General features: G+C 49.0%; 2 protein-coding genes across 2 annotated transcripts; both read right to left on the reverse strand.

Moving 5' to 3' along the window:
- Positions 1–10,141: 10,141 nt before the first annotated feature.
- On the reverse strand, positions 10,142–11,146 carry LOC148216010 (olfactory receptor 52J3-like). Its single transcript, XM_088140866.1, has one exon. It carries the CDS (start codon positions 11,144–11,146, stop codon positions 10,142–10,144), a length of 1,005 nt encoding a protein of 334 aa, XP_087996992.1.
- Positions 11,147–18,264: 7,118 nt separating this feature from the next.
- On the reverse strand, positions 18,265–19,236 carry LOC103058676 (olfactory receptor 52D1-like). Its single transcript, XM_007445254.4, has one exon. The coding sequence runs from the start codon at positions 19,234–19,236 to the stop codon at positions 18,265–18,267; it is 972 nt and encodes a 323-aa protein (XP_007445316.4).
- Positions 19,237–19,562: the final 326 nt, after the last annotated feature.

Below are 19,562 nucleotides of genomic sequence, written 5' to 3' on the forward strand. Positions count from 1 at the left end.
TTGTTGAACCTCTGAGTGTTGGCAAAGTTAAATTCAGAGCCGTTATTAGGTTAATAGACTGCCGCCCCTTACCTCCCACCCTGCCATTATGACTGTTTTGCATGTCTCTTTGAAAGACGGGTCATCTGATGCGGAAAGACCTCCTCTGTCATCTTCTGCCTGCAGAGGTGGTGTGCAAGAGACAGGCTTGAGGAGTGGGCTGCAACGAGTAGGATGGAATTAAACAGGGAGGAATGTACGGTGTTGCATCTGCGCATTTTAGGAGGGGTCAGACCAGGCTTGGCAGTATCCGTGCAAGAGGGTGTCCTTTCCAAAAGTTAAACGTGAGCCAGCAGCTCTGAGGGCTACCACGATGGTGAACCAATGGGTTTGAACTACAAGGAAAGAGGTTCAGATAGCAAGAGGAACATGCTGCCTGGTGGAGCTGTTAGCCAGTGGGACAGGCTGTCACGTGACGTGGTGAGTTGTCCTTTGGTGGGATCTGCAGACGGGGCCCTGCCAGAGCTGCTCTAGCTCAGGGCTTTTCAGCTGGCTGGGGAATTGTGGGCGCCGAAGTCCACACATCTTAAAGTTGCCAAGTCTGAGAAACACTGGCCTCGACCATCCCCTCTGGAGCACAGACCAAGTGCTGTACCCCATCCAGAGTCACTTTGGTGTGAGATGGGCGGTTATATAAGTATGATAAATAAATAAATAAGAAAGCTTTGACTGCTGAGGCCTGTGGTGAGCAGATTAGACAGTTGCAATCAGGCCTGCAGTAGGCGAATGTCATGTCTGTGAGCTGTTTTCTGGGAACTCAGGTCCTGAACTGACAGCCTTCCCAGGTAGACCAGACGGGAAACGTCACCAGATGAGCTAATTCTACTTTATTTTAAGGCTACATTAACAGAATCTTGCAAGTCTGAAAGCACAATTCTCCCGCTGTCACCTTTACAGCCTGGGAACTTAGGGAGGGTCCCTTCTGAGCCCCTTTCTCCATCCATTATGTAGCTACGGGCTACACCCTCCCTTATCTGATTGTTCCCTAGGCGGCGTCTCTGGGCCCAGTCCAGAGCTTACTGCTGTCCTGGGGGCAAAGCCTGGTGCTGAGCCTCCTGGGAAGAGACAGGCCTGCCACTGTGTGGGGTAGCTTGGTTTGTTACTGGCCTGCTCCTTTGGAAGCATTTGACCTAGAGAAGGAAGCACCCCACCCTTCCGCCTGACTAAGTCACACAGGATGAATTCTCCCTCAGGGCATCTTGACTGTCTTGTTCAAGCCGAGCTGCCTGTCAACGCAGAGCCAGATTCCCTTGTGCCAACGCACAGATCTGCAGCAGTGGCTCACTAGGCCAGGCTTGGCAATCATTGCTTCTGGCTTGCCCAAGAGGGCAGGGTAGCAGCGCGCACACTCTGCAATATCCTCGTCACGCCAGCGGGCGGGTGTATCTCCCAGACATCACAGACTGAACTGCCTGGCCCACAACGAGAGACCCGCAGAGAATAAGGAAGATGGCTTGATGGGAATTTGCAAGAACCATTACCTAGGCAAATGAGGCTGAAACGTTCTTCTAAGCGCAGAACATCCAGATAACATTCGGAAGCGGCTCAGACGGGCACCTCCCTGGTTCACGGAAGTCTAAGGAGGAGGAGGAGGAGGTAGAGCACAATCAGACGTGCAACACTCTGCAATTAGAGCCAATCTCAATAAAAACAGTTTTAGCTGATTTCACAGTCTGGTCCACCTAGTGGGGCTGACAGTATCTTCTCAGGGAGAACCATGGTTTTCTGATCATCATTTTTTGGAATGGGGAGAGGGGACTTCATATTGTAGTTCAGTTTGGGCTCCCTCTCCTGCATTTCTGGGGCCTGCCAGGGGAATGGCCGGGCTGTGGATTCTGACTCTTTCTGGCCCCTTTTGCCCCACATGCAGTTCTGGGAACACTGGAGGGATCTGGTGTAGGGGCCTTTCCCATCATGGCACAGGGAGGAGCGTTTCCTTCTTTGCCCTCAGACTTCCTCCACTTGGTGGGTGGTGTGGCAGGTTGAAGTGCCTGGCAGGAGGAAAGTGGTTGGGTCTATGCCAAGGGCACGGAGTTTTCCTAATCAAAATGGCGCAAATTTTGGGTTGGTCAGAAGAGTAAGCTAAAAATATAAGCCAGAAGTTCCATCAGGAAGCTCCCCCCCTCCAGGTCTGAGCCTTATCCTCCAGCTCATTTGCTGTCCACAGGGGCTCGATCCAGCAACCTACCTTTGGCCAAGGGCCACGTTGCAGCAGGAGCTGTGAGACATGGAGAGGCTGAAGAAAGCCCCCCAGCCATGCTTCTTCCGGGGGGAGTGGAACACATTGGGACTGCCTGGGCTGAGGCCTCCAGGGAGCAGCCCTTGAGGGGGAGATGGCTCTTGGCCAAGGAGCCCAGCCCTCCTTCTTCCAGAGTCGGACCTTCTGGAGGCCAAAGGGAGACCTTGGCAGAAGTTGGTGACTGAGGCTGGCAAAGGACCGGCATGGGGGGAATCCCCAAGAGGCTGGGTGGGGTGGGGGGCAAGTCTGGTCAGTGAAGCAGAGAAATCTTTGTCTCAGACAACGTTTGGTAGAAGTAGACAAAACGTCCGGCCAGGGATTGGGCCTAGGTTTTTGGCGTCTCTGATTTTCTGTGTTTATTTCCCAGAACTGGGTTTCTGATAGCAGCCTTCCTGCGGGTTAGAGGCTGTGTGCCCAAGATAGACATTTTTTCTCTAGAACCATCTCATGATCTGTGCCATTTTAATAGAGAGCGCTCCATCAGTAGCCAAGCAGCACCATCCTGTGCTCTGTCTGCAGCACTTTATTTTCCTCTACGTTTTTTTCTTTTTCAGCAAGTTGCCAGCTGTTGGATACCATGATATGGGCTGCTCGATAGCTGATCTTTTTCAGCGCTGAATGTTGGGATTCTAATATTTAAAATTAAAAAGAGGTTCTTAAAATGTTTTCTATTCCTTTTTTAAAATAATGTTTGGCTTTTGTTTATCTCCTGTGAGATTTTTTTGCTTTATTTATTTAATAAAACAGAAAAGGAACAAAATCATTACAGAAACTAAAGCAATAACACTAACAACATTATACAATAAGGACTTTTCGTAGATGTACAAATGTGTATAAGTTTTACATAACAATTTCAGTGAAGGAAGGAATTACATATTTCATTGTAATTGTCCACATATATTCTATGTCTGTAAGCAACTTGTTCATGAGTCAAAAGTAACATCAGGTCTTCAGTCCACGGAGTAATTGGGACCATACATTTATCTTTCCAATGCTGAAAGGTTTGAAAGCAATAAAAAGGGCATGCAGAATCCAGCTGTCAGTGTCCATGCAATAGGTATGTAATTCAAAAGAATATGGACATGCTAACATATTAAACTCTCTCTTGAAGGCAAGTTAATATTTGTTGTGACTTCTTCACAGAACAGAATAGCTTTAGGGCATTGCAAAAAATGTTTTAATGAAGCATTATTCTCATTGCATCCCCAACAACATGATGATTTATTCATTCTTTTTTATCCAAACGCAATGGGGCCCAGGAAGTCTGAAGTGTTCTTTTTTTTGTTGAATAAGCCGTAATCTAAGATCTATTGAGAATTTCGTTATTGAGGTTCACACAGTCTCCTACCATATACACCAGTGTTTCTCAACCTTGCACCTTTCATACGCGTGGACTTCAACTCCCAGAATTCTGGGAATGGCTGGCTGGGGAATTCTGGGAGTTGAAGTCCACACATGTGAAAGCTGCCAAGGTGGAGAAACGAAACCCTGACATAGGCAAATGGGGATCTCTAATTCCTCATTCCATTCAGTCTTTAAAACTTGCATATCAGATTGATTTATCGATCAAAGGTACTTCTAAAAATTTGTCATGGATTTTGCGATTCCTTCTAATGACATAGGTGTTGCTCAAGCTGAAGATGCCATTGGTCCAAACTGAGGTGCCATTATGTAATTGTTGCAGCTGTAAGCTCTGCCATTGGGTGGCAACAGGCAAATTATATTTGTATTTTAACACTGGAAATGGTAAAAACTCATTATTGTCATTCGCTAGTTGATCTAAAGTAGAAATCCCAGCGTCCATCGAAATCTCCCATATCTCATTTCTTAATTTAATTAATTTTAAGGTCTGGAATTCTTCATAGCTTCAGTCTAGTGTGAAAGAGAGGATAAAAGTGCAGTTTTCCAGAAAGAACACACCACAACTTTTGGGTCTTTGAAACAGTGGAAACACCTGATCTCTTACATGCTGAACCCAAATCAGTGCAATGAACTAAGGTGCTCTGTATGAATGTTCCAAAAGAGCAGAGGGAGGGGGGTTTGCTCTGAGTGAAGGGATCCCGCTGGGGGTTCATCGAAAGATCTGCACTAAGGAAGACGAAGAGCGAACCCGGCCAAAGGCAAGCTAGAGCCACGATTAAGGCCTACCTCGTGGCGGCAAGAGCGGTGAAACATCAGCACTTCCCCACTCTTATTGCATCCGCAGAATGCTGCCTGGTGGCCCTATTTAAGATCACCTGGTCCCTTTTGGGACGGGGGCCCAGTGGCCCACTTACAGGGCTGCGCAGAGGAGTTTTCTAGGCACCTGGAGGATAAAATCGCTTGCATCCGGTCCCAGTTGGATACCAAGCATGCAGCAAGAGATCTATAGAGATGCCCAGGGTACGGACTTACCCTGTTATCTGGAAACAGTTTGATCCCGTTGGACCCAAGAAAGTGGACAGTGTCCTCCGAACGGTCAGTGCCACTTGCCAACTAGATCCATGTCCTTCCTGGCTGGTTAAGGCTACTTGGGAGGTGACATATAGATGGGTCTAGGTGATGGTGATTTCATCCTTGAGGGAGGGAGTGTTTCCAGCAGCTTTTAAAGAGGCGCTGGTGCTTCTCCTCCTCAAGAAGCCATCACGGGCCCCACCATACTGGACCATTCTTGCCCAGTTTCCCACCTCCCCTTTTTAGGGAAGGTGGTGGAGAAGGTGATAGCATTGCAGCTCCAGAGAATCCCAGAGGAAATGGATTATTTAGACCCCTTCTAGTCAGGTTTCAGGCCTGGATTTGGGATGGAAATGGCACTGGTTGCACTCATGGATGATCTCTGGTGGGAGCGGGATGGGGGTAGCGCACCCATCCTTGCTCTTCTTGACCTTTCAGCGGCTTTCAGTACCATCGACCATGGTATCCTTTTGGGTCGGCTTGGGGAGTTGGGAGCGGGCGGCGCAGCTCTGTGCTGGTTCTCTTCCTTCCTCCAAGGTTGATCCCAATCGGTGTTGATTGGGGGCAAGAGGTCCAGCCTGCGGCCCCTCCTTTGTGGGGTGCCCCAGGGTTTGGTATCCTCTCCACTCCTTTTTAACATCTACATGAAGTCACTGGGTGAGATCATCCAGCACTGTGGGATGAGGTATCATCAATATGCAGATGGTACCCAGTTATACATGGCATGGGACCAGGTTACCTGAGGGACTGCCTCTTCCCCACGATTTCAACCTGTCCCACCCAGTCTGGCAGAGAGGGCATGTTGTGGATCCCATCAGCAAGGGAACGTTGGCTGGGGAGGCCCAGGAGGAGAGCCTTCTCTGCCGTTGCCCCCGCCCTTTGGAATATTCTCCCCCAGAAGTGTGGCGGCCCCTGCCCTCCTGGCTTTCCGAAAAGGTTTAAAGACCTGGCTCTGTCAGTGTGCATGGGGTGATATGGGCTCTACCGTCCCTGGGGGTGGTTAGCGCCCTGATGATGCTCCCTGGAATTACTTGCCAATTTTCCATCTTCTTGAAACCTATTTATTTTTAGGATTGTTTTTATGTTGTATTTTAATGAATTTTTATCTTGTTGTAAACTGCCCAGAGTCGTTTCATGAGATGGGCGGTGACCAATTGGATAAATAAATAAAAATAAAATAAAATTAATATTTTATTCAAGATTCAGGAAAGCAAAGTCCCCATCTTTAACAGACCATTGCAGTGTTTTCAGATATATTCAGAATTGAAGAACCACACAGAAATGCATGGAACAATGTACTGAGTTTTGGAAAATATTTTCCAAATATATATGTAGAAATTCCACTGAAAAGATAAAGTGTCCTGAACATTACATTCGTTTTGAAAATATTTAGCCTAACCCCAAAGGATAAGGCTTCAGGATTCCCATCTGTCAGTATCCAAAGAAGCATCTTGGTATATCTTACTCATATTTAATGCAATTATTGTCAGCCCTTCAAGGTAGACCAGACTAGGAAACCAGTGCCATGTAAGTCAGTACTACTTCTATTGTAAAGCTATAGTAACAGAATCTTGCAGGTCTGAATGTGCTCCCCCCCCCCCCCCTTTTTCATGTGAACTGGGGAGGTGCTCGTCTGAGGCGCTTTCTCAGGCTACTTTCTCAGTCAGGGCTCAAGCCCCTTTTATCTGACCATTGCTTCGGTAGCGGCTTTTCTCCTGTCCTTCAAGGCCATTCCCTCTGTCCTGTACGGTTATTTGAGAAATGTCCGATGGGACAGGAATGCCTACATAGTGAATAAATTCAGTATATAATGAAAATAAAAATCATTTATGGTGTGAATAAAGAAAGATTTGCCTACTGGCATCAATACAGAATATTCTGCAATTTGGCCAAAGGACTTAATCGAGTATAACGAAACTGGAATCAAACTTTGAGATTCAGAAATGCATGATAAAATATCACTTGTATATAATTCCACTCTATTTTCTAATGACTTATGTTAAAAAAAACAACCCTTGGATATTACAGTCTTGTTCAGTAGCACAACCGGAGGTTTCTACGCAAATATCAAAAATCAGAGGGAAAAGTGAGCATCCTGTCTAGTACCTTTACAGAGTGAAAAGTCGATGAAACAAGACGATTAACCTTCACTTCGGATTTGGGGGCCTCATAGAGAATCTGGACTTGCTTTATAAATTATAAATTTATAAATCATGGTGTTATTCATATATTGTCTGTAAATGTTATCAAAAGATTTTTCTGCTTCAAGTGATAGAATAGCAGCTTTATTGTCTCTGATTTTATCCAGATCAGTCACACCTACTACCAGCCGAGTATTATCTGATCTGTGTTTGCCCTTAATAAATCCCTCTAGATTCTTCTTAACCACCGAAGACATTGCTTGTTGAAACAGCAGATAACATTTTAATATTTACGTTGATCAGAGAAAGAGGACAATAATTAGCACATGATCTTTACCAGGTTTTAGAATAACTGTAATCATGAAGTATTTCAACAAATGCTTTACACCGTTCCATGGGAAATCCATCCAGTCCTGGAGCTTTACCATTACCCATATCCAAGATCACCTTTTTGATCTCACCCATGGCCAGTGACGCGCCTAGCGGTGTTGCAAAGGACTAATTGTGGAAGGCCAGTTTTAGCTAAAAAAGCCTCTCTAGCTTTATCAGATAACTTCTCAGATCTAGCGTATAAATCTGAGTAAAATTTAAAAAACTGAAAGTTTAAGAGAACTATATAACTTATCATCCCCCTCTTGTAATGATGCTTTTCTTCTTTTCATTTAAGCTCCTTGCCAGGATCATTCCAGCTCTTTCTCCATTTTCCCAGTATATTTAATGTTAAGCATGTTAACGTCAACTCAGTTTGCTGTGCAAGGGTTACAATTAGTTCATTGCGTCTCCCTATAGAGCCTGGTAGCAGGACATCTGGCCACACGTGCCCAAAGAGATTCCAATTTATTTTTTCGGATTAGTCCTGTATGCCCTTTCCAGTTTCTTCTTCCATGATGTACACGTGATAACGCATGGGAGCTGAATAAGCCTTCTGTCAGAGGCGAGAAACCGGGTGCCCCGGCATTGATTTGCTAGCCGAAGGAAGAGGTGAATTCGGTAGTCGCCACGCCTCTGCAGCACGTGGCTGGGAGGGGGCCCTGCTGGAGTTAGCTCGGGGCTCGTGTTCTGGCTGCTTGTTCTCCAAAACCCTGCCTCGCCCAGTCGACCAGCCAGCCGGGAATGCCGCGGGTGTTCTTGGAAATGGGCCGGCCACAGCACATGTGACCATCCTGTGAGCCAGTTCAAATTTCTCATTGCTTGTAACAGTGGAAGGTAGAAAAGCTTCATTTTCTCTGAGAGTTTAACTTTTACAGCTGGACAGCTCTGTAAACGGCAGGCAGCCAAAGCAAATAAGCAGATCTTCGGATCCTCCCCGATTCTCCCGCCAGATGTGCCGTGAAGGGGCTGGAATCGGCCACAGGCGGTGAACTTCGATGGCTCTGGGTTCAGCGATTACCTAGTCCCCTGTCTGCCAAATATGCTTCTGAGGTCGAGCTGTCTGAGCTCTTGTTTTGTCTGTAGCTGAACTACATTCCTGTCAATCAAACGCTTCAGGTACACTTAGCTGGCCACTGATTGGCCAAAGCCCTAATACGAATTAGGTAATTAGCTGACAGTCTCTCATGGGTAGCAGAACTTCAGTTTTTGGATCCTCTTCACCCTCTGCGAATTTCTGCGTTGGGTACATACGATCCCACGCTGTGTACTCCTTCTTCCCTTTCAGGGACCGTCCATCACCCAGGGACCTCCAACTCATCAAGGGTCTTCCACCCGCAGAAGCTCCCTGGGTGACTCTGGTCCTATCCATGTCTCTCAGCCCCAGAGTCCCTGAGGTCCAGGGGTGCTGGATTAGGAGTGGGGAGGCCTGGATTCTAGTTCTGCCTTCCCAGTCCCTCTCTCTCAGCCCTAGACTGGGAAGTCAAAAACATCTGTCTACCAACCTGCGTTGGACCGTGCTAGATGGTCCATAACTTTCAGTGAAAAGCTCTTCATCCTGGAGGGGATTGATTATATGCACAATGTGTGTGTGCGTGCGTGCGTGGGTATGCGTAGGTGTGCATCTACAGCAGTGCGCCACAGTTGATGCACCAAATGTTTGCTGAGAGAGATACCACCAAGGCTGATCAAGAGAGCAACCATCAGCAACGGCCACAAGACAAACACAAGCAGATCTTGGGCAGATGGCTGCTTAGTGGACCTCTTGCAAGAGATTTAGTGGGCTCGCTAACTGGAAGATATGTGCAATCAAAACGCAGGACGCGAAGGCAAAACAATCAAGGCTTCCCTGCAGTGTTTATTAGGCAGTAGGCACTGGAGGGGGACCCAGCAGGGGTTAGTGGGAGACACTCCCCTGCAGGCAAAAGGGACGCCCTGATATTTACACAGTTCTACAAGAAGGGGAAGGGGAAAGAACGCACACGCGTACATGTTCCTATGATGACGCAGGCAGACCTAAGTGACAAGACTTCTCAAGGTACCTTCTGCCCCTGTTCTTCTCTGCTGTCTACACGGACAGGACAACTGCTATCTACAAGGAAAGCAACAGCGTCAGAGGGGAGGAAGCAAACTGTTCAGGGTGCCAACTGCCAGGAAGAAGGCCTCTTCCCTTACGCTGCTAGGGGGATGTTCGTGATAAGGAGTTTACACCAGCCTGGTTCACACCAGCTTCAAGGGTGCTGCACGTTCCTTTATGTTTCAGTTTTACGAAGGCGATCCCGTTCATCCGAGGCCTCTAAACACTTGCTTCTTTCGCCCAGGGATGTCTTTTCCTCACGGATAACGCACGAGATACGGCCAACGCATACTAATCTCACGGCATCATTCGTAACGCGGAGAAGTCAAAAACGGGAGAGAGCGAGCTCCTTGCCGTTGGAAGGAGGGCCTTTGTCCCCCGCTGCCAAGCCTGTGCCGTTGCCTTTGGAGAGCTCCACTCTCTCCTTCTAGCGGGACCCCCCTCCCAATTCGCACCTGTAAAATCGTAGACTTTGTCTTGCGGCAAGAGCTGTGGAGCTTCTCTGCAAATAAGACTGGTGCTCCTTACGCTTTTTGTTTCAGTCAGAAGGGAGAGGTTTATCTTTTACTGCGTATTTACTGCAAACATTTACCGTTTTGGATTGGTCGGAGCTCTTCCATAAACAAGCTACTATTTCAGGCCTTTGTGAACTCCTCGGGCCTCAGAGTCAGCCCGTCAGCAGCCAGAGTCGGCGTCTGACATTCCCGTGTTGGAGCATTCAGTTAATTCAGTTAACGTCTCTTTCCACCCGAAGACAAAGCCACATCCGATTACGGGGTGGTGGGTGTTATTTCCTCCGCAGTAGACTGTGGGAAGCTGAGGCTGCTGCCTCACACCCTTCACCTACCTGAAGGCGGCGACTCTTTCACACGATCCAGAAGTCATTTCACGGGAGCCTGCCAACGTGAAGCCCTTGAGATGGAGCATTCGGAGCACTCGTACCCGGATCTCCCTGGTCCTCACTCCGTAAATGACTGGGTTGAGCATCGGGGGCAGAATGACATAGAGGTTGGCAACGAGGATGTGGGCAAAGTGGGGAATGTTGTGTCCAAAGCGGTGGGTGAGGAAGGAGAAGAAGGCCGGGGTGTAGAAGACAAAAATTACAGCAACGTGGGAGCCACAGGTGCCCAAGGACTTGAGCTGGGCCTCTTTGGAGGAGAGCCGAAAAACAGCCTGCAGGATCTTCATGTAGGAAATGGCAATCAGGATCAAGTCCAATACAAGAAAGGAAGCAACGAAAAGGCCATAGATAGCATTGATCCGGATGTCTGCGCAGGCCAGCTTGGCAATGCCCATGTGCTCACAATAGGTGTGGGCCATGTTGATGTGGGCTCTGCAGAAAGGCAGGCGTTTTGTCATAACCAAAATTGGCAACATAAGAATGGCAGGCTTTAGGATTATGCCCAGGGATATCCAGATTATTTGGTCTTGTGTCAGGATAGTGGAATACCTCAGAGGGTCACAGATGGCCACGTACCTGTCGAAGGCCATGGCCAGCAATACCGCAGACTCCATCCCTGTGAAAGTGTGGATGAAGAACATCTGGGCCAGGCAGGAATCAAAAGTGGTCTCCCCCAGGCCAAACCAGAAAATGGCCAGCATCTTGGGCAGGGTGGTCATGGAGAGACCCAGGTCTATGAAGGAGAGCAGGCAGAGGAAGTAGAACATGGGCTGGTGGAGGCTGGCTTCCGTCTTCACAACGAAGAGGATGGTGACGTTCCCCAGAAGAGCAACGAGGAACCCAGCACAGAAAGGGATGGAGAGCCATCCATGTACCTCCTCCAGCCCTGGGACACCCAGCAGGACAAACATGGGAGTGTAGAAATGGGTGCTGTTGGGGAGCCACATCCTTTCACAGGTGGGTTGCTAGGTGTTGTTCCCTCCTACAATCCATTTCATCTCTGCCTACAACAGCTACACAGTCACTGACCATTCAGTAAATCACACTGTCTTGGCTGGTCAAGAAATCCTGGTCTTCACTGAGTATTGCTACACAGATGCACACTGGACAAAGAATTGCTGGGTAGGGGCTTGCAGGCACGTCCAGGCAGAGAAGCAAGAGACAGCTAGGAGGCTTAGCTCCGGCCTTCGAGAGAGGGTGGCATTTATGCCATCTCCTTAAAAAGCTCAGAAATCCCTCCCACCCTGGCTGGAGTCTCAAAGGTGTGGAGACTAATTCCTGGGTGGCTGTTCTTTGTCCCAAATGGGCTCCGACCATCTGGAGAGGTTTCTATCAGGAGCTGGTAGCCTTTCTTCCAGACAAACAACGTAGGGAGTGTCCTACAGGTTTCCTTCCAGCCTCCTCAACACACACTGAACCAAACTGAGTGAACGGAGTGTTCGTGGAGGGCATATTGAGTCCCTACACCCAGTCGCGTAACCATGGTTAAGACTGACCCAGCTTAATGTGTGTGCAAGTACATTTTCTGGGTCTTTCTTCGCTCCCTCCTTCCTGCAGCCTCCCATTCTGGTCAAGTACAAACGTTTTAAAGCAACAGAAAAAAGCCCCAGATAATCAACCGATCACAGCCCCACCCATCAATCACCATCAAATAGCTTGGAATGAGAATCATCCCTCCCCAGGAGCTCCCCCAAAGAGCCAGTATTTAACTGCTTTACAGAAACCTCACAGGAAGGGCTGGCCCTGCAACTGGGGGAAGGCTGCTGCTTTACCTGTTGGGTGAAGACAAGTCATAAGTATTTTCTTCTCCTTAACTTTTTTCCTTAAGATTTGTGGCTATTTGCAAACTTCAAGGTTACCTTCTTGAGATGGGACAATTAACTGAAAGCACCTGGGCTGCCTTGCACAGGGCACACTTGTCTTGTCTTACATGCACAAATGTTACTAATGGAAAGCATGCATGGGCCATGAAGGCTGATTCCCAAGAGAGGAGTGGTGGGAAAGTCAGTGGCAGGTTGGCGGCATATGATGGCCAAGTATTGGTGGCTGAAGAGTTGGCAAGCTGGAGAGCAGCTTGGAGACTGCTGAAAATCATCAGGGAGGATTCCAGGAAGGAAGGAAGGAAGTTGAAGACCCAGAGGAGGATCTTGAGGTGGTGGAAAATGGGGAGACATGAGGCTCCTATATTATTCTTCCTTGTCGCACTCCCTAATGGTTGCATCCTGGTAATGCTAGGGACCCTGTAAAGATTGGGCAAGCGAAGAGGGAAGGTTAGTTGCTGGGGCAAGGAGTCCCAGAGGAAGGGGACAAGGAAGGGAGAGGAAGAGCGGGGAGGCAAAGGAACAATCCTTGGAAGGTCTCAGTGGGGTGAGAAGCAGGGAGAGACCTCTAGTTTTCTCACAGACGGTGCTTTGCAAGAGTCCGAGTCCTGATTACTTAACTAGACAGCGGGGTGCTGAAGTGGACAAACACCCAGAAGCTTAAACTGAAAGAAGAGAGATCCAGGAGGACAGAGAGTAAGAAAACATTTTTTCTGTATCACAGTGTTTTTAGAGGCTATAAAAAAATAAACCCACCAGAAAAGGACCTTAGGAAATCCTCCAGACTGAGTCCCAAAAAGAAATTCCATGGCACTTCTCATGCCTCTTGGTTGTGTATTTATGAGGCTGCCTTTGCCACAGCTTCTTGTGACCCAGGACCCTTGGAAACCAATGCCAGCAGTAAGGAGGAGGAGGAGGAGGAGGAGGAGGAGGAGGAGGAGGAGGAGGAGGATCATCAGCCCCTGGGCCAACTGCCAATGGTTCCTCCAACTGGAACCTACAGCTTCTTCCATAAAATCCAGAAATATGGCTCTGACTCCCACTCCAGTGGGTTGACTTAATGATCAAATGGTAACCCAGGAGACAGGGTTACCTAACGAGGTGGAGTATCCCCCTTGAGGGCCCCCATTTCTCCTCAGGCTCCACCACCTGTCTAAGTCCTCTCAAGACTGTGGGAAAGAGAGCTATTCCTTTAAGGACGGTGGTGCTATGGAAGGATTCTCCTGGCCAGACTGTGATTCCTGTTAGTTGCTCCAGAATGTGGTTGAATTCTCTTTAGCTGCAAGGTTGCTTTCTTTGCTCCTGGGCCATCATCTTGGCTCCGTGCTGTACTCTAGCCTCATAAATCCATGGTTCAATTCATCTTGAACCCATGTACTCCAGGTTGCTTCACCCATCCTCTGTCTCCTGCTGGAGCCATCACTCAACGGGTTGGTAGAAGCCCTGAAGAAGCAGGACAGAGTTCTACAAGTACAGGAAAGACCTAAGTCAGAATCAGGCAGAGAAATTCCTCCATACCCCCCCCCCCCGTTCTTATTTGATCTGAAAAAAAAGAATTTGCTTTGCAAATTTGGACTGAAGACCGGGTCTGCACAATATGGCACACTGGGCTGACGTGGGTTTAGCTAGTACACTGCACACAACACACAGTGCTCTTGGCATGTTGTGAGAACTCAGCTGCAGTGGGGGTGGGGTTGTTACAAACAAAGGCCTGCCAGATCCCTTTCTGAGCCCCTGGTCTGATTTCCAGGAGGTCGAGGGCGGCAGGCGAAGGAGTCTTATCAGGCAGGCAGCTAGACTGATTCCCCCCTTGTCTACAGTCTGCAGGGGGCTGAAGAGGAGATCCCCCTGCCCCAGGACTCAGCTTTGAATGAATAGTTCTAGTTTTCCCTTTTCTCCGGGTTACCAAGCCAAGGCTACCGCTGACCCAACTAATCAAACCTACTGACCACAATCCCTTCCTTCTGTTTCATGCTGGAAGAAATGAGACTGCCAGAAGGAGCCTGGGAAGAATAGCAAGGGACTATGAGGAGCTAAGCAGGAAGGCAAAGGGGTTTGGAACTTCGGTGGTCTGTTCATCCATGCTGGCAACTGAAGGTCGTGGCCTGGGAAGGGAATGGAGAGTTCTGGAAGTGACCCCTGGACGAAAGGATGGTGTCGTCAAGAAAACTTTGGATTCTTGGACCACGGTCTACAATATTTACAGAAGGGCTTCTGGCACCTCACACAGATTGGGAATAACATGTTTGGAAGGCAGGGAGAAGTGAAGCTAGCCATATTAGCAAAGACTTTTACATCTGGGCTTTCAAGGAGATAGAACCAACACCTCCCATCTCCACTTCAATGAGCTCAGACGCTTCCCTTCATTACTCCTTAATATTTATGTCATTGGCTAGTTGAATCTCGTCGGAGTGCCTTCCCATTCGCACATCTGGATGCTCCCCCCTCAGTGGTACTGTGGGCAGATTTCATTCTATTCCTTATCAAGAACCTTTATGTATCTGCTCTGACTCTGAAATTGAAACAGCAGGGCACGGACCTCTGAACGGCCCTTATTTACCGCCCTTGGAGGGCAGAGGCAATATCCCCTCTTACTGTAAACCATCCAGACGGCTCTCTCATGGCAATTGTGTGCTACCTACTGAATAACCGGGATCGGGGAATCTCTAGAACCGCAGCCGGATTTTCTAATTACAGCCATGACAATCTGAAGCTTCTGGACTCGATTGTTCTCCCAAGTGTGCTTAGCTCAGGGATGAAGGGGATTTTAATGCACATTTGTTTTATGCATCTTTTGCTCTTGTCTTAATTCGTGTGCACTTGGTCTGTCGCCATACTGTATATTGTTCAATATACAGTATGTATGTATGTATGTATGTAACAATATACAGTATGTATATTGTTCAGATCCCCTGTGACACTCCATGGACGCAAAAGTTGGACTTTAAAGAAGCAGGATAGGAAGAGTATTGACACCTTTGAACTTTGGGGTTGGAGAAGACTCCTGAGAAGACCACGGGCAGCCAAGAAAACAAACTGATGGATCACTGAGCAAATCGACCCAGAGTTCTCACTCGAGGCACAAATGACTCAATTATCCTGCTTCGGACACATCATGCAAAGACCCAGCTGTCTGGAGAAGGCTCTGATGCTGGGAAAGGTGGAAGGAAAGAGAAGAAGAGGACAACCAGCAGCAAGGTGGAGGGACTCAGTTGCAGTGGTGATGAGTGCACTGCTGGGCATCCTGAAAGACCAGGTTAGGGACAGATTGCCATGGAGAAAATCTGTCTATGTGGTCACTAGGGGTCAAGAACGACTTGATGGCACATAATCAATCAATCAATCAATCAATCAATCAATCAATCAATCAAGGAAAACAGTAGGAAGGTTTCCATGGATGGAAATTCTGAAGGGAAAAACAGTTCAGGAGGGTTGGGGAACTTTGAAACATGAGATAATTAAGGCCCAAAAACAAACATTGCCAGAGAGAGAGAACGAAAGAACGAAAGGGAGAGAGCTGATGAGACTGGTATGGCTGCAGAAATGCCTTCTGATAAACTGAGAAAGAAAAAGGACAAGTTTAAATACCAGGAAATAGCCCGAATCTCTAAGGTGGGATCAGGAAGGCTGAGGCTCAGAATGCACTGAGGCTTGCAAAGAATATCAAAAATAACACAATGGGTTCTTCGGATATGTGCGGAACAAGAGGAAAATCCAGGAAATGGATGCCCACTGATTGTGAAGATGGCAAGACGGTGATAGGCAAGAGAGAGGAGGCTGAACTGTTGAAGTCCAGTGTTGCACCTGTCTTTTCGCAAAGGAAAAGCGGTTCAACTTCCAGAAGCTGCTCTGTGGGGAGCAGGAGAGCAACGCAGATCAAAGCAGGTAAGGGACTGGGGAGGGAGCACTGGGTGGCTCTGAATGAATTCAGGACTCCTGGACCAGGTGGATCACTTCCCAGCGTGTTCGAGAAATGGCGGGTGTCATCTCAGAGCACTGGCGGAAACCTTTGAGAAATCCCGCCGGTGCCGGAAGGCTGGAGAAGGGCCAATGCTGCTCCAATGTTTTAGGAAGGGGAAAAGTGGGCCTCGGAAACTATAGACCCATCAGCTTGACATCGATACCTGGGAAACCCTAGAAAAGATAACCAAATAATGGCTTTGCAAGCACTTAGAAAGGAACAAGGTGATTACTAGAACCCTTAGATCAATGTTTCCCCCAACTCTCCAGCTTCAGTGGCTGTCCTGGGGGCTTGGTTGAAGCCATATTGATAGATGGCATCTGGAGGCTATGTCAGGAATTGCTCCACCTGAACCAGGTCTGACATGCTTCCAGCCCTTCCCAGCTACATCTCACATCCTTATTGCATGGACTTCTTCTTTCTGACACCTTGATGATGAATTCCCAAATCCAGATAAGCCATCTTGAGTGAGAACTTGGTTTCACTTCTGCATGCCCCATGAAGGGATTGGACACCTCTCTAGTGCTGGAAGCAGAGACGGGCTCCTGTTATCCAGGAAAGACCTCCACCTTGCTGCTCAGCCGAGCATTTCTCCCTGCTTTTCTCTTTCTCTTTCCCCTCCTTTCTGCCAAGGTGGCTGCCACCCCAGCCTAGCCAGCAGAGAAGGAGAGTTGTACTTTCCCCCTCCCGCCTGCCAAGCCTGCAGCTGCCCATGGCTCTCAACGCCCTCCTGGCACACACACGCTCAGCCAGAGGCGTCGCTCTTTTTATCCGAGAGCGACCCAGAGCTGGGAGAGAGAGGATCGGTCCCCATGCCCTTCCCACGGAGGAAAGGGGGCTGCGGCTGAGCGGGCAAAGGAGTAGGAGAAAGCTGGAGAGGTGAAAGACAACATGGGACCCCCAAATCACCCAGGGAACATGCTGGAAGCCAAGAAGGGACCTTCCAGAGGAGCTTGCTTAGAGCCATTGTGGAAGCAGACCAGGTGCCTAAACAGGATCTGATCAGGAGGATCACCCATAAGATGCAGGGAGCTGTCTTTTGGGATTCCCAGTAACTGTGCCCAATTCAGAGGTGAAACTGGGCTTGTTGGCTGGTTTGTTCTTGCTAATCAGCCAATTACTGTTTCGCAACTGCGGCTTCAGTCCTCATTCCTGTTCTCTCTCTATGGCCCAACCTCCTCAATGGACTTCTTTAGTGCCGATCAGTCCCCTTGGCACTCAGTGCGCCTTCATGCCCCGCCCATCCACTCTTGCCCCTCCCTCCTCTGGCTTTCTGGAGCCCTCCTCAACCCATGGGTAGTGTAAGCCCTTTGAGGTGGACCAGACTCCAGAAGAAATGCTGGAACTCTGCTTCACTGAGAAAGGCTGAAATAAGAGAAGGCCTGGCCGCATTTCTCATTCCCTCCCTCGAGAGCCAAGGCAGGGCGGTCTTGAGTTCCTTCCTCAACCCTTCCTGCCTTCCTGAGCTCCGTGGAAGTTTTTGTAATGGCTGCCACAGATTCCCTTCAGGCCGACCTCCACATTCCTCCGCAGGTCGCCCGGGCATAGTGGTGGGAAGGCTGAACCAAGCACGAGAACGTAGGGGCGCCTCCTCAGTTCCCGAGCCCAAATGGCAAGGGGGCTTCATGGGAGCGGCTGACATGAAGGCCTAGGTCGTATGGAGGTCTGCTGGGCAGGGGGACTTGAGAGGGTGCGTCTCTTTGGGGGGGGCAAATTCTCAGAGGGTTCGCTCACATTTTCAACAGAGAGAGAGGGGTTCAGGATCTCATGCAGTGATGAAACTCTCAAGGAAACACGCAGCACAAAGAGACTCTATGATAACTTATAAAGCTTTATTAATTACAGTTGCTTAAGCTTCTTCCTCTCTCTCTCATACTCACTTGCTCTGCTATAAGGCTGGCCAGGTGAGGTGCAGGGGCTAGGGAAAACAGGACCCCAAAGCTTCAGGACATTTGTTTAGAGATGAGTTGCAAGGCAAGAGCTGTCAGTGAGAGATGTTGGCTTTGGGTTCAGTTCTGGCTCAGGGAGGATCAGCAGTGGACATTTCTCTTCCTGAAGCATTTCTCCATCCAGGACCAAATCTTGGTGCTGGAAAAAGTGGCGGTGGGGTTGTTGAAGCTAGTGCTGATCTGGCAGTGCTTAAAGAGCTTGTTAATTGTGGCCTAACTGGTTGCTTAGGATCTCTGGTGGACTTCAAGGTGACAACCTCCAAAACTCTGTTGGGTGACAGATCTTCTTGGGGAGGTGACCCTTCAGCCAACAGTTGCAACAGTGCTTGGCAAGGTCAAAAGGCATCAGTGCCCCCTGAAGAAAAGAGTCGCAGCACCCTGTCCCGGATCTTCTTAGTCCGTATGCCATAGATGATGGGGTTCAGCGTAGGTGGAACTACAAGGTACATATTAGCAATGAGGATGTGGACAGAATGGGGGACATTGTGGCCAAAGCGGTGGGTGAGGAAGGAGAAGAAGGCTGTTGTGTAAAAGATGAGGATGACACAGATGTGTGAGCCGCAGGTGCCCAGGGCCTTGAGGCTGGCTTCTTTGGAAGGCAAGTGGCAGACCGTGCGCAGGATCAGGCCATAGGAGAGACTGATGAAGCAGACATCGAAGCCTCCGATGAGGAAAGCCAGGGTGAGGCTATAGCCTCCGCTGGCTGCCGCATCTGCACAAGCGAGTTTCAGCAGAGCCATGAACTCGCAGTAGCTGTGGACGATGACCTTGGACTTGCAGAAGGGCAGCCGGCGCACCAGGAGTGGGTGTGGGAGGAACAGCACTAGGCCCCGAGCCACCACAGCCAGCCCCACCTTGGCTAGAAGGGCATTGGTGAGGACAGTCGCGTGGTGCAGAGGGTTACAAATGGCCATATAGCGGTCGTACGCCATGGCCAGAAAGAAGCCAGACTCCATGGCAGTGAAGGAGTGGATGAAGAACATCTGGGCCAGGCAGGCATTGAAGCTGATGTCCTTCCTCCCAAACCAGAGGATGGCTAGTAGCTTGGGCAGGGTGGAGGAGGAGAGCACCAGGTCTGTGAGGGAAAGCATGCATAGGAAGAGGTACATGGGCTCATGCAGACTGGGCTCCATCTTGATTGTGAGAAGAAGGCCAACGTTCCCCAGCAGGGCCACCACATACATGGAGCAGAAGGGGATGGAAAGCCAGGTGTGCAGGGATTCGAGCCCTGGGATGCCCAGGAGGGTAAAGGCATCATGAAGCGTGGCCGTGGCATTCATAGGAGCACCAGACTTGATGTGCTGCATCGTGCATGTTCATCTACAGAGGTACATCAGTCAAAGTTGCCCTTGGACAGGAGGAAAGGAGGATTATATCAAGGAGAGGGAAAGGGCTGAGGGTGACGAGAATTTAGGTCATGACTTTAGACACGGCAACTTCTCTATGACACTCAGCCATTCTCTAGTTGAGTGCCAGAATGGTTGCACTAGGCAATTGTACACGTGCATTAGCTCATTTATGCACATGCTACCAGCTGTATGTGTATGAAGGTAGATAGGTAGATAGGTAAATAAGTAGATAGGTAGATGTTATAGGTAGATGATACAGATGATGATAGAGAGATAGAGATGAT

Source organism: Python bivittatus, unplaced genomic scaffold (genome assembly GCF_059951505.1).
Source record: "Python bivittatus isolate LINGU-HERP-01145 unplaced genomic scaffold, Pbiv_v1 ctg000340_np1212, whole genome shotgun sequence".
Classification (NCBI taxonomy): Eukaryota; Metazoa; Chordata; class Lepidosauria; order Squamata; family Pythonidae; genus Python; species Python bivittatus.